At 52.8% G+C, this 14802-nt stretch overlaps 1 protein-coding gene across 1 annotated transcript in view; it reads right to left on the bottom strand.

The window, feature by feature from the left end:
• Positions 1 to 14802, bottom strand: part of myo15b (myosin XVB) — a 709406-nt gene that overhangs the window by 439785 nt on the left and 254819 nt on the right. The window contains exons 21-22 of the mRNA XM_038776546.1: positions 10537 to 10654; positions 9149 to 9324 (exon numbers count right to left, since the gene is read on the bottom strand). Of these exons, the coding sequence (XP_038632474.1) occupies positions 9149 to 9324; positions 10537 to 10654 (294 nt within the window). The remainder of the gene's footprint in view (positions 1 to 9148; positions 9325 to 10536; positions 10655 to 14802) is intronic.

Raw genomic sequence — 14802 nt, 5'->3', positions numbered from 1 at the left:
CTAACTCCCTGAATTCCGCTTGTAGGACCTCATCCCGTTTTTTACCTATATCGTTGGTGCCTATGTGCACCACGACAGCTGGCTGTTCACCCTCCCCCCCCCCAGAATGTCCTGCAGCCGCTCCGAGACATCCTTGACCCTTGCACCAGGGAGGCAACATACCATCCTGGAGTCTCGATTGCGTCCACAGAACCGCCTGTCTATTCCCCTTACGATCGAGTCCCCTATCACTATAGCCCTGCCATTTTTCTTCCTGCCCTGCTGTGCAGCAGAGCCAGCCACGGTGCCATGAACCTGGCTGCTGCTGCCTTCCCCTGGTAAGCCATCTCCCTCAACAATATCCAAAGTGGTCTATCTGTTTTGCAGGGAGATGACCGCAGGGGACACCTGCACTGCCTTCCTACTCTTGCTCTTTCTTTTGGTCACCCATTTTCTATCTCCCTCAGTAACCTTCACCTGCGGTGTGACCAACTCGCTAAACGTGCTATCCACGACCTCCTCAGCATCGCGGATGCTCCAAAGTGAGTCCATCCGCAGCTCCAGAGCCGTCAAGCGGTCTAACAAGAGCAGCAACTGAACACACTTCTTGCACGTGAAGGAGCCAGGGACAGTGGACGTGTCCCTGAGCTCCCATATCGCACACGAGGAGCATGACACGGGTCTGGGATCTCCTGCCATGTCTTAAACTGGGTGGGAGATCTATTCATAGACGGGAGCTTTCCCAGTCTGAAGGCGCTGGAGGACAAGTTCAAGCTGCTGCCGGGGAATGGTTTCAGATATTTACAAGTCCGGGACTTTCTGAGGAAACAGGTATTGACTTTCCCGCTGATCCCGCCATGGGGGACACAGGACAAAGTAGTAACCGGTACCTGGGTGGGGGAGCGGAGAGTGTCGGATATCTATCAGGAGTTGTTGGAGGCGGAGGAGACCCCGGTGGAGGAACTGAAGGGCAAGTGGGAGGAGGAGCTAGGTGGGGAGTTAGAGCCGGGTCTGTGGGCGGACGCCCTAAGCAGGGTTTATTCCTCCTCATCATGTGCCAGGCTCAGTCTAATACAATTTAAGGTGGTACACCGGGCACACATGACGGCGGCGAGGATGAGCAGGTTTTTCGGGATAGAAGATAGATGTGCGAGGTGTGCGGGAAGCCCAGCAAACCATGTCCATATGTTTTGGGCATGCCCGAAGCTTGGTGGATTCTGGCAGGGGTTTGCCAAGACAATGTCCAAGGTGCTAGGTACGCGGGTGATGCCGAGTCCAGAGATAGCGATCTTTGGAGTGTCAGAAGACCCGGGAGTTCAGGGAGTGAAAGAGATCGACGTTTTGGCCTTTGCCTCCCTGGTATTCCGGAAATGGATCCTTTTAATGTGGAGGGACTCGATGCTCCTGAGTGTGGAGACTTGGGTCAGTGACATGGCTGGGTTTCTCAGTCTGGAGAAAATAAAGTTTGCCTTGAGAAGGTCAATGCTGGGGTTCTCCCGGAGGTGGCAGCCGTTCGTCTACTTTCTCGGGAAAATAAAAATGTCAGCAGTAGCAGCATTCTGAAGGGGTGGGGGGGGGGGGGGGGGGGGGTATGGTTAAGTGATGTCCAGAAGGGGTTTTAAGAAGAGGTTTTAAGTGCAATATGGTTAAGTGATGTCCAGATGGGGTTGGGTGGAAAATGTCTAGTTTACCATGTTGATGTTTATGTTATTATTGTTTTGTTTGTTATTGTTATAAATATTTTGCAAATGCTTCAATAAAAATATTTTTTTTAAAAAATTGAATAAAAAGGGCAGTGATTGTGGAAAAATCACCAGTTGTTGTAAACACCCACCTGGTTCACAAACTTTCTGTAGGGAAGGAAATCTGCCGTCCTTATCTGGTCTGGCCTGCGTGTGACTCCAGACCCACAGCAAGGTGGTTGACTCTTAACCGCCCTTTGAAATGGTCTGGGAGCCAATCATTTCAAGGGAAATTAGGCATGAGCAACAAATACTGCCATTGCCAGCGGTGCCACATCCCAGGAAACAATAAAGGAAAGAAAATTGTTTAAGAAAGAACAATACAGCACAGGACCAGGCCCTTCGGCCCTCTAAACCTGCGCCGACTACATGTCGTATTTACTCAAAGGGTAGTGAATCTATGGAATTCTCTACCCTCAGTTTTTGAGCAGCTGGACCCTTGACTTCCTCACCACAGACCGCAATCTGTCAGGATGGGCAACAGCACCTCCACAATAGTCCTCAACACCGGGCCCCGCAAAGATGTGTACTCAGTCCTCTACTGTACTCCCTAGACACACACGACTGTGTGGCAAGATATAACTCCAATTTGATCTATGTGTTTGTGGATGATATGACTGTGGTGTGCTGTATCTCAAACAACATCGAATGGCATGGGAACAGTGGTGTTTTACGATAGGGAAAACGGCGCAACAGCTGCACCGATTCAGCAACTCTAAATGGGCTAGCACCATCGCCACGTGGAACGCAACTGATTCCATGCAAACCTCACCTAACCCAAAGGGAATTTAGCATGGCCAATCCACCTAACCTGCTTTGGACTGTGGGAGGAAACCGGAGTACCCGGAGGAAACCCACGCAGACACAGAAAGACTGGGCAGGCTCCTCACAGACAGTGACCCAAGCCAGGAATCAAACCTGGGACCCTGGAACTGTGAAGCAACTGTGCAAACCACTATGCTTCCATGCTGCCCTTGTCATACGATGTGGAGCCCTAGAGCTCATCGCAGAGCGGGTTGTCATCATGCTCCACCCCATGGACCAGACCCGCTGTTGCTGCAAACCCAGGGCCCTCAGCTCATAACGCCGCAGGTATTTACCACGGAGGGGTGTGCATGTGGCGGTTTGGTGGTGTGGGAGGTGAGTGGTTCTGGGATGTGGTGTTCGTGCCCCTGGGCAGCAACCCCCTGCTAGTCGGTGAACCATGTCGCGATCAGAGCGTCCCATGTGCATTGGTTCTGGCACACTCGTTATGTGGCCTCCCCAACCTGCCCGGGCCCCATGTAATAATAATAGCTTATTGTTACAAGGAGACTTCAATGAAGTTACTGTGAAAAGCCCCTAGTCGCCGCATTCCGGTGCCTGTTCAGCATCCTACCCATTGTCCCCCTCGCCCTCCCCTGCATCCTCCTCGTCGGACACGGCCTGCCCTTCCTCCTCATCCCCCTCCTCCAGCACATCGTCCCCCTGCTGTGCTACATTGTGCAGAATGCAGCAGGCCACCACGATGCGGGCTACCGTCTCAGGCTTGCACTGAAGGGTCCCTCCAGACCGGTCCAGGTACCTTAAGCGCATCTTCAGGAGGCCGAAGCACCACTCGACAGCACTCTTGGTTGCTATATGAGCATCATTGTAGCGGGTCTCTGCGTTGGTGTGTGGCCTCCGGATAGGCGTCATCAGCCACGGCCACAGCGGGTAACCCCTGTCGCCGCCCAGCAGCCAACCCCGCAGCCGGGGGGGGGGGGGCCTCGAACATGTTGGGGATCACCGAGTGTGCCAGGATGAGTCATACACATTGACGGGTATCAGGCGCAGGCGTGCACGTTTTGCAGCTGGTTATCACAGACCAAGTGGATGTTCATCGAGTGAAACCCCTTTCAGGTAGTGTGGAGTGGCCTGTTATCCGCCGGTGCCCATAGGGTGACATGTATTCCGTCGATCACCCCCTGGACCGGGGCATCCCAGTGATGGCAGCGAACCTTATTATCCGGGCATGCTGTTGGGCTCGGTCCACATGGAACTAGATGTACCGATCCACCTGGGCATATAGGGCTTCCGTGATGGCACGGATGCACCTGTGCACCGATGTCTGTGAGATCCCAGACAGGACCCCACTCAGCGACTGGAAGGACCCCGTCGCATAAAGGTTCAAGGCGACCATCGATGGTCACCGGGAGCGGGTGTCTTCCCCCATATCCCTGCGGTGCCAGGTGCGCCATCATGGCAGATGTGTCGCCCTGTCTCTCTGCTCATCCACAGTCTCCATTGGCATGCCCGGTCCGGCAGGTCCTTAAATGACATGCGGCGCCAGTACACGCAGGGCCTCATGTGGCGCCTCCAAGGCACTGTCTCCTCAGCCTGTTGGGCAGCCGGTCCTCCAGCCTGTGTGCCCCACCTGCCCCTCTGCAGCCCGGTCGTCTGCGCCCCGTTCCTCAGCTGCAGCTTCCCCCTCCTCTCTGGGCAGTCCCCGCTCACGTGGCCGCAGGATCTCGCAGGCTGTGGCCATCACCACAACAGCCAGCATTGAAGGTTGATGCCCAAATGCCATTGTCTGCAGCGGGTGGAAGGCCAACATGTTAGCATGGCACACACTCCCATGTCCAGCTAGGTTCCATGAGCTTTACGTCGGTCCCGGTTGGCACTGCGGGCCCAGCCCACGCATGACCACCCCCTCGCACCCCGACCCTGTTGGTAACCCCGGTCCTGGTGCTCTCTCTTCTGCCAGGGGTACCATTGGCTGGCACTACCCTCACTGGGGTGCCTTGGGTGTGGCACTGGGTGGTCCTCCGGTGGGTGGCTACTGGTTGGGCGGGGTTTTCGGGGCCGGCGGGGGCACGCTTTGGCGGATGGTGGGTGCGGGGGTGAGCGCATCCATACGGCTGGTGCCACTGTGTAGAACCAGGGGCAGGGGTGGGTGGTTAGTTGGCGCGCAGCAGTATGGCCGCCGTAATGGCGGTTGGTGCCCGCGTCTGCCCCAATCTCGTAGGGGGCACCCCGGCTGCTCGGCCTGCCCTCCCCTCCCCCCAGCCCTGTAAGGCCCCATCCCCCCCCCCCCCCCCCCCCCACGGCCGGTGTCCGGGCTGGCAGCCTGCGGTCACTCAACGCCATTTCCTACCTCCTCTCACTTACTCGCTCAGCAGCCAGGATGCCAGGTTCACGATTTGTGAGAGCACATGTGAACCACGCCATCGGGAAATCAGCCCATCGGAGGCCCCGGAGAGTAGGGTTCAGACCCGCTCGTGATGTGCCTCCGGTACTTTAACCCTATGCGGCGAGCGACCCATTTACGCTATTTTTGGTTCGCCGGAGCATCCCGATTTTGGGTCAAACAGGCACCTACCGCGATTTTGGCGTCAAAAGCTATTCTCCGCCCAATCAGGTTTCATGAATTCGCATCGGCAAACAGAGAATCCCACCCGTAGTCACTGGATTGATAACTCAGAGACAAAAACAGAAAATACTGGACAGGTAATCTCAACAAGTCTGATAGCATCTGTGTTGAGAGAAGGGAGCTAACGTTTCGAGTCAGGATGACTCTTTGTGCTCGATTGAACCAAATGGGAACAAAGTCCCATAGTGGACGCGTTTAGCCGCATGTCCGCTGGCTTTCGCAGTGCCAAGATACACATGGCTATGCAATGTGACTCACATTGGATAAGGAGTCTCAGCGGGGAATGCTCAGCTGAGGCACACATTGCCCGGTTTGTACATTGGGGAGCTCCGCTTGCCGGAACCCCCCACTGTAGCGAGAGATCGGGACGTCATTTATAAATGGTGTCCCCCAAAGCAATCGCTAACCACCCCAGCTCAAATGCTCCCCCCCACCCCCGCAGCTCCCAACACCTACACAGGGCACTATCGCACGCATGCAAAAAATGCCAGGTTGGCAGCTTGGCACTGCCATAGAAAAATTAAGGGTGGAAAAGGGTTGATAGCACTCATTCTGCCTGGGTGCACATTCCTAACTTGTTTAATGAAAAATTTAAAACAGACGACAGCTCTGCCTTCAACACCATTATCCTGACAAGACTAATAACCAAACTCCGCAACCTTGGATTTGACCCCTCCCTGTGCAGATGGATCCTTGACTTCCTCACCACAGACCGCAATCTGTCAGGATAGGTAACAGCACCTCCTCCACAAAAGTCCTCAACACCGGGCCCCGCAAAGATGTGTACTCAGTCCTCTACTGTACTCCCTAGACACACACGACTGTGTGGCAAGTTATAACTCAAATTTGATCTATGAGTTAGCGGATGATATGACTGTGGTGGGCCGTATCTCAAACAATGACGAATGAGACTACAGAAGAGAGATAGATCACTTAGTTGCATGGTGTATCGAAAACAACGGGTGGGATTCTCCAACCCCCCACCTGCTGGGAGAATAGCCGGGGGTCGGCGTGAATCCCGCCGCTGCCGTCCACCCAATTCATCCCGCCCCCCAGAAACCGGCCCGGTGTGAGTCGCGCCGCCCGCCTCGGTGAATGGTGGGGTCCGGCGCGAATCAATGGGCGCCGGGGCCGCCCGAATTCTCCGGCCCACGATGGGCCGAAGTCCCGCCCGCCTGCAGCCAGTCCCGCCGGCGTAAATCAGAGTAGGTCCCTTACCAGCGGGACCTGGAGACGCGGATGGGCTCCGGGGTTCCTGGGGGGGGGTCGCAGGGGGATCTTGCCCCGGGAGGTGCCCCCAAGGTGGCCTGGCCCGCGGTCGGGGCCCACCAATCCGCGGGCGGGCCTGTGCCGTGGGGGCACTCTATTCCTTCCGCATCTGCCGTTGTGGTCCTCCGCGATGGTCGATGCGGAAGTGAATCCCTGTGCGAATGCGCAGGGTGACGCCAGCACATGCTGGCCAGCGGAGGCCCTTTGACGCCAGTTGGCGTGGCGCCAAGCCCCTATCCCGCCATCTCTAATTCCTACGGAAGCTAAAGAAATCCAGCATGCCTGCATCGACTCTCACAAACCTCTACAGATGTGCCATAGAGAGCATCCTATCTGGCTGCATCACAGTCTGGTGTGGCAACTGCTCAGCCCAAGATCGCAAGAAACTGCAGACTGTGGTGAACCCAGCCCAATGCATCACACATACTTGCCACCTGTACATTGATTCTGTATAAACCTCTCGCTGCCTCAGGAAGGCAGACAGCATTGACAGAGACCCCTCACACCCAGGCTTTGCCCTCTTCCAGACCCTTCCATCAGGCAAACGATACTGAAGTCTGAAGACCCACACGTCCAGACATAGGAACTGCTTCTTCCTCACAGCTGCTAGACTTCTCCACGACTCTGCCTCGGACTGATCCATACCCTGTAAGAACACTATTCACGACGCCCCATGCTGCTCTTGCTTGCTATTTGCTTTGTTTGGCCTTTGTTCCACACACTGTAACCAATCACTGTTTGTCGATGTACCATTTGTTAATGTTCTCTGTTGATTATTCTTTTTATCTACTATGTACGTACTTGTACGTTCCCTTGGCTGCAAAAAAATACTTTTCACTGTACTTTGGTACACGTGGCAATAAATCAATCAATCAAACCAATATAAACAATATTCTTGCCCACGTAACCACACTCTGTATCAATGTTACCTGATTTTTGTACGTTAGCAGAGTCAGCTCCAGAGATCTATCTCTGAAGCTGGGCTCTCCCAACACGTTGGTCAATAAATGATCTTTTTGTGCCTGAGACTCGTCAAGTTATGTCATGAGAAAGAGAAAAACCACAACCCCAGCAATAAGAACATAAGAACAGAAGAACTTTGAGCAGGAGTAGGCCATTTGGCCCCTCGAGCCTGCTCCGCCATTCAATTAGATCATGGCTGATCTTTTGTGGACTCAGCTCCACTTTCCGGCCCGAACACCATAACCCTTAATCCCTTCATTCTTCAAAAAACTATCTATCTTTACCTTAAAAACATGTAATGAAGGAGCATCAACTGCTTCACTGGGCAAGGAATTCCATAGATTCACAACCCTTTGGGTGAAGAAGTTCCTCCTAAACTCAGTCCTAAATCTACTTCCCCTTATTTTGAGGCTATGTCCCCTAGTTCTGCTGTCACCCGCCAGTGGAAACAACCTGCCCGCATCTATCCTATCTATTCCCTTCATAATTTTAAATGTTTATATAAGATCCACCCTCATCCTTCTAAATTCCAACGAGTACAGTCCCAGTCTACTCAACCTCTCCTCATAATCCAACCCCTTCAACTCTGGGATTAACCTAGTGAATCTCCTCTGCACACCCTCCAGTGCCAGTATGTCCTTTCTCAAGTAAGGAGACCAAAACTGAACACAATACTCCAGGTGTGGCCTCACTAACACCTTATACAATTGCAACATAACCTCCCTAGTCTTAAACTCCATCCCTCTAGCAATGAAGGACAAAATTCCATTTGCCTTCTTAATCACCTGTTGCACCTGTAAACCAACCTTCTGTGACTCATAATAGAATCATAGAATTTACAGTGCAGAATGAGGTCATTCGGCCCATTGATTCTGCACTGGCCATTGGAAAGAGAACCCTACTTTTATTTTTTATTATTTTAAAAATATATTCAGAGTACCCAATTAATTTTTTCCAATTAAGGGCAATTTAGTGTGGCCAATCCACCTAGCTTGCACATTTTTTGGGGTTGTTTAGGCGAAGCCCACGCAAACATGGGGAGAATGTGTAAACTCCACACGGACAGTGACCCAGAGCCAGGATCGAACCTGGGACCTCGGCGCCGTGAGACTGCAGTGCTAACCCACTGCGCCACCGTGCTGCCTTCAGAGAACCCTACTTAAGACCATGCCTCCACCCTATCTGTCACCCAGTTACCCTATCTAACCTTTTGGATACTAAGGGACAATTTAGCATGGGCAATCCACACAACCTGCATATCTTTGGACTGTGGGAGGAAACCGGAGCACCCGGAGGAAACCCATGCAGACACGGGGAGAAAGTGCAAACCCCACAAAGACAGTCACCCGAGGCCAGAATTGAACCCGGGACCCTGGTGCTGTGGGGCAGCAGTGCTAACCACTGTGCCACCATGCCGCCCATAGGTCTTCCCTCTGCAATCTGCAAAGGCCTAGCAAGCCACTCAGTTCATGTCAATTAGGGGTGGGAAACAAATGTTGGCCGTGCCTGTGGTTCCCACATACCATAGAAGTATAAAGGAAACAACTGTGCAGGACAGTGGAGTGGACGTAGATCAGTCAATGCCTTGTTGAATGGTGGATCGGGCTTGAGGGCCAAATGCTACTACTCTTTACGTTTCTTTGGCAAGGCTGACCACCAGTGTTCTCTGGGGCCAAGAATATGTCGGTTTGGCTGATAAAGCCCGCCTTTCAATGAATTGATAAAAGTACCTAATGACAGGGAGCGCATCACACTTGAATATCTTACACACATCAAGCTCATAGATGGTGCAAAAGACTCTGACCTGGCCTGATGTCCCCTGATGTGAGATTGAATAAGAACGATCTTCTGTCTGAAGATCTGGAAGTTCTTCCTGTTGATGAAACCACGGATGTTTTTCTGAATGGTGAGAGCCGCCCAGTTCTGGGTCTTCCGCCAACAATTCTCCAACTGATCGAAAACCTTCTTCTTCAGAAACACCTGAGAAAACAATAGACAGAGTTCCGTTAGCATGCCTCACTATATCCCAATAGATTGGCCGCACCCTCACTCTACCACTCTGCAGCAATCAGTCTTTTATGAATAATTCCTCAACATAACCCACGTTCCCCAGTATATATTATCTTTGAAGGTTCTACATATCCCGCTGATCCCGAATGCATATGCAGTTCCAAAGCATGCATTCTCTGCATATCTTGCTGCTATCCAGGGTGACACCCAACAAATATCCTACCACTCTCCAGTGTTGACCATCGAACCATCCCTCCATTCCTGGTAAATATCTCCTGTTTACCGGTACACAATTCCATTGGAAGTGTGGAATTGTTGTGCTGTGGTTTGGACTGCTGCCTCACAGCACCAGAGACTGGGTTCAATTCCAACCATGGGTGATTGTGTGTGGTTTGCACATTCTTCCCTGTGTCTGCATGAATTTCACCCGGCTGCTCCGGTTTCTTCCCACAGTCCAAAGATGTGCAGGTTAGGTGGATTGGCTTTAGCATCCAAAGGTTAGGTGGGGTTACAGGGATGAAACGAGGGAGTGGGCTTAGGTCGTGTGCTCTTTCGGAGAGTCAGTGTCGACTCGATTGACTGTATAGCCTTATTCTCCACTTTAGGGATTCTATGGTTCATAGAATTCCTACAGTAAGGTCAGCTAGGGGTGGTGCAGTGGGTTAGCCCTACTGCCTCACAGCGCCGAGGTCCCAGGTTCGATCCCGGCTCTGGGCCACTGTCCGTGTGGTGTTTGCACATTCTCCTCTTGTTTGAGTGGGTTTCGCCCCCCACAACCCAAAAGATGTGCAGGGTCGGTGGATTGGCAATGCTAAATTGTCCCTTAATTGGAAAAAATGAATTGGGTACTCTAAATTTATTTTTTTTTAAAAATCCCTACAGTGCAGAGGAGGCCATTCAGCCCATTGATTCTGAACCTAGACCCAATCCCCCATCTTGCAACCCCTTATAGGGGCAATTTTGCATATCAAATCCACCTAACGTGCACTTCTTTGGACTGTGGGAGGAAATCGGAGCACCCGGAGGAAACCCACGCAGACACGGGGAGAACGTGCAGTCTCCGCACAGAGTTGTCCTAGGTCAGAATCGAACCCGGGTCATTGGCGCTGTGAGGCAGCAGTGCTAACCACTGTGCCAACATGCCGCCCCAGGTTCTATGATAAGTGTCAATAATCTAATTACCTTGGTGAGTCCAAGCTGATAGGAGCCTAAAGTTCCTTCAGTGATCGTCTCCAGAATAGAAGAACAGAGCTCACTGTCCGAGGAAGTCTCCTTATTCCACTTCAGTAAGATGCTGTACCTGCAGTTGGGGTAGAAAAGGACATGGAGGATGTGGGGGCAGCACATTTCCCCATTTCCACATTTTCTCAAAATTCTGCTGGGTATCTTTGAAGCTACTTGGTGACTATGAATTGCATTTCCGAAAATTGGCAGTCTTTTGTTTTAATGTCCCAGAGTTCCTAATTTGCAATTTGTTTTGTTGGATGGGGAATTCTTTCTCCAATGAATCTGTAGCAGAAACAAAAGTATTTTGTCGAAGATTTAAATGGGTTATGCTCACTGCCTGGTTAGCAATGTGCTGGAGTGGACCTGCTGGACAACCTGTTCAATATTCATCCCTTGCATTCCAAAGGAATGAGATTTTGGGAGTATTCAACAACATGTGAGTCGCCCCATCAAATTACTTTGCGACCACCAAACATTACCTCTGTTTTCTCTTTGCCACTCATTGTAGAGTAAAAGGTTAATATCAGCAGCACTTGACACTGACGTAACCACGAATGAAACTATGATGCAATAACACATGATTAAGTAACTGAGATTTGGAGAGAAGTTGAAGTACAATCTTATGTACAGTTACTGAAATGTACATAGATCTATAAATAAACAAGGATATTTTTTACGGACTTCCGGTGGTGGCTATGGTGTGAGGGGTCACACACAGGGCATCTCCGCTTGAAGGCACAGAAAAGAGCTCTTTTTACCCGATATTGGATGGAATTTTGATGAAAAGGTGTAGATGAATGTTGGAGGAGTAGTTTTCCTCGGGAGTGCTAGGTCCGCTGGTTACCTAACCCGGCAGAAAACAGTGAGAGGTTTGACTGAAGAGTTGTGCTGCAGGCTTGTGCTGCAGTAGTCACAGTGAACATGCAGGAGGGGGAAGGGCTGATGCAAGCTGGAAGGCCCCGGCTGGAATTGATGGTGTCTATTAAGGCAAAATTCCAGCAGCAGAGGAGGGAAATGTGGGAGGATCACTCGATGGCCTTTGAAGGAGCTGTGGCACCCCTGAAGAGTTCTTTGGAGCGGATGGAGAGGTGTTTTGAGGTGCAGGGGTCACAGATTCGGGAGATTGAAGGAGTGATCTCGGACCACAGCGATCGTGTGGTGGCTCTGGAGGCGAAATGGGGCTCCGAGGAGACCTTTGTAAAATGTTGAAGGCAAAGATGGAGGAGCAGGAGAATACCTCGAGAAGGCAGAACCTGCGAATAGTGGGCCTGCCTGAAGGAGTGGAAGGTGTGAGTGCCACGAGGTACGTCTCAAAGATGCTGGCGGGGCTGGTGGCAGAAGGGGTGCTAGATCAGGCGCCTGAAGTGGACCGAACATAGATCCCTGAGGGAGAAGCCTAGAGCTGGGTAGGCACCATGGGCGGTGATCGTGAGACTCCATAAATTTGTGGAGAAAGAGAAGATATTGCGAACGGCAGGGAGAAGCGTAGCTGCGACTGGGAGGAAAATAAGATCCGAATTTATCAGGACTTCGTAACCGTGTTGGCGAAGTGGCAGGCAGGTTTCAACAAGGCCAACAGGTGCTGTATAGATGGCAGCCAGGTCGGGAGCGGGGTCCCTGTGGAAGACTTCCTGGGAAAAACAAGAAGGCGTTCGTGAGGCGCTTGATTAATGGATGTGCAAAGAAGTGACCGGATTGAATGGAGGGCGTCTGGGAGGACCTCTTGCCAGCGGGAGACTGGGAGATTTCTGGACCGTAGGGCCAGCAGGATGATCTTCCAGACCGTACCGTTCTCCCTCTCGACCTGCCCGTTACCCCATGGGTTGTAACTGGTCGTCCTGCTGGAGGCGATGCCCCTGCTGAGCAGGAATTGACGCAGTTTGTGTGATGATATGATCTGCATACTCATCTGCCATTGGGCCAGAACGTCGGCTTACCATTGGCCCTGGTCGGTCATGTGCCTCTCGACCGATTGGCCGAGAGGCTGAGTTAACCACGCCTCTATCAACGAGGTATAAATGCTCAGAAGCCTGACGATCGTCCCTTTCCACTGTAGACGATCGCCAGGCTGTGTTCTAGATAATTAAAGGGATCTGCCACGCAAGGTCCCTCCAGCATGGAATCGGACAGCGACGACGGATTTTCTCCACGGCTCGCGGCCGTTCAACTCGACCAGTCTCATCCACGCACGCTCGCCAAAACGACTACGCTGATCCACCTCAACGGCCACAAGACGGACTGCCTGCTGGACTCCGGGAGCACGGAAAGCTTCGTTCACCCTGACACGGTAAGACGCTGCGCGCTCCCTGTCCATCGCGTAACACGCAAAATTGGTTTAGCCTCAGGTTCGCACTCCGTCCACATCACCGGGTGCTGCATCGCGGACCTCACGGTCCAAGGGAAGGTTTTTAAAAATTATAAATTCCTTGTCCTCCCTGACCTTTGCGCACCGGCACTCCTAGGACTGGACTTCCAGTGCAACCTGCAGAGCTTGACTTTTCAATTCGGCGGCCCTATACCCCCCCTCACTGTCTGCAGCCTCGCGTCCCTCAAAGTAGACCCTCCCTCCCTGTTTGCTAACCTCACCCCCGATTGCAAACCCGTCGCCACACGGAGCAGACGGTACAGCGCCCAGGACCGATCCTTCATCAGGTCCGAGGTCCAGAGGTTGCTGACGGAAGGGGTTATCGAGGCCAGCAACAGTCCCTGGCGAGCCCAAGTGCTGGTGGTCCGGACGGGGGAGAGAAACCGGATGGTCATCGATTATAGCCAAACCATCAATCGGTTTACGCAACTGGACGCGTATCCTCTCCCCCGTATCTCTACCATGGTAAACGAGATCGCGAGATACAAGGTCTTCTCAACTGTGGACCTTAAGTCCGCTTACCACCAGCTCCCCATCCGCGCGAGTGACCAACTGTACACCGCGTTCGAGGCTGACGGGCGCCTCTACCACTTCCTTAGGGTTCCGTTTGGCGTCACGAATGGGGTCTCGGTCTTCCAAAGGGAGATGGACCGAATGGTCGACAAGTACGGATTACAGGCTACCTTCCCGTACCTTGATAATGTCACCATCTGCGGCCACGACCAGCAGGACCATGACGCCAACCTCCAGAAATTCCTCCAAACCGCAAAACTCCTTAACCTCACGTACAATAAGGATAAATGCGTGTTCAGCACCGACCGCCTAGCCATCCTCGGCTACGTAGTGCGTAACGGAGTGATAGTCCCCGATTCCGAACGCATGCGCCCCCTGATGGAACTCCCTCTCCCCAATACCCCCAAATCTCTCAAACGCTGCCTGGGGTTTTTCGCATACTACGCCCAATGGGTTCCCAACTACGCGGACAAGGCCCGTCCCCTCATGCAAACCACGACCTTCCCGCCGTCGACGGATGCCTGCCAGGCCTTTAGCCGCATCAAAGCGGACATCGCAAAGGCCACGATGCGCGCCATCGACGAGGCCCTCCCCTTCCAGGTCGAGAGCGACGCATCTGAAGTAGCTCTGGCGGCCACCCTGAACCAAGCGGGCAGACCCGTGGCCTTCTTCTCCAGAACCCTCCAGGCTTCCGAACTCCGCCACCCCGCTGTGGAAAAGGAAGCCCAGGCCATAGTCGAAGCCGTGCGACATTGGAGGCACTATTTGGCCGGCAGGAGGTTTACCCTCCTCACAGACCAACGGTCAGTAGCCTTCATGTTTGATAATGCACAAAGGGGCAAGATCAAAAATGACAAGATTTTACGGTGGCGGATCGAGTTGTCCACGTACAACTATGATATCTTGTATCGTCCTGGGAAGCTCAATGAGCCTCCTGATGCCCTGTCCCGCGGTACCTGCGCCAGCGCGCAGATAGACCGCCTCCGCTCCCTCCACGCGGACCTCTGCCATCCAGGGGTGACCCGCCTATACCACTTCATTAAGGCCCGCAACCTGCCCTACTCTATCGAGGAAGTCAGGACAGTAACCCGTGACTGCCACATCTGCGCCGAGTGCAAACCGCACTTCTACCGCCCCGAGCGCGCACACCTGATCAAAGCATCCCGCCCCTTCGAACGTCTCAGCATTGACTTCAAGGGGCCCCTTCCCTCTAACAACCGCAACATTTACTTCCTGGCGGTTGTCGACGAACACTCCCGCTTCCCCTTTGCCATTCCCTGTCCCGACATGACCACATCAACCGTCATTAAGGCCCTACTCTCCATCTTCTCGCTGTTTGGCTA

The sequence above is a fragment of the Scyliorhinus canicula genome, chromosome 18 (assembly GCF_902713615.1).
Source record: "Scyliorhinus canicula chromosome 18, sScyCan1.1, whole genome shotgun sequence".
NCBI classification, from domain to species: Eukaryota; Metazoa; Chordata; class Chondrichthyes; order Carcharhiniformes; family Scyliorhinidae; genus Scyliorhinus; species Scyliorhinus canicula.
This window is presented reverse-complemented; position numbering and strand designations above follow the sequence as displayed.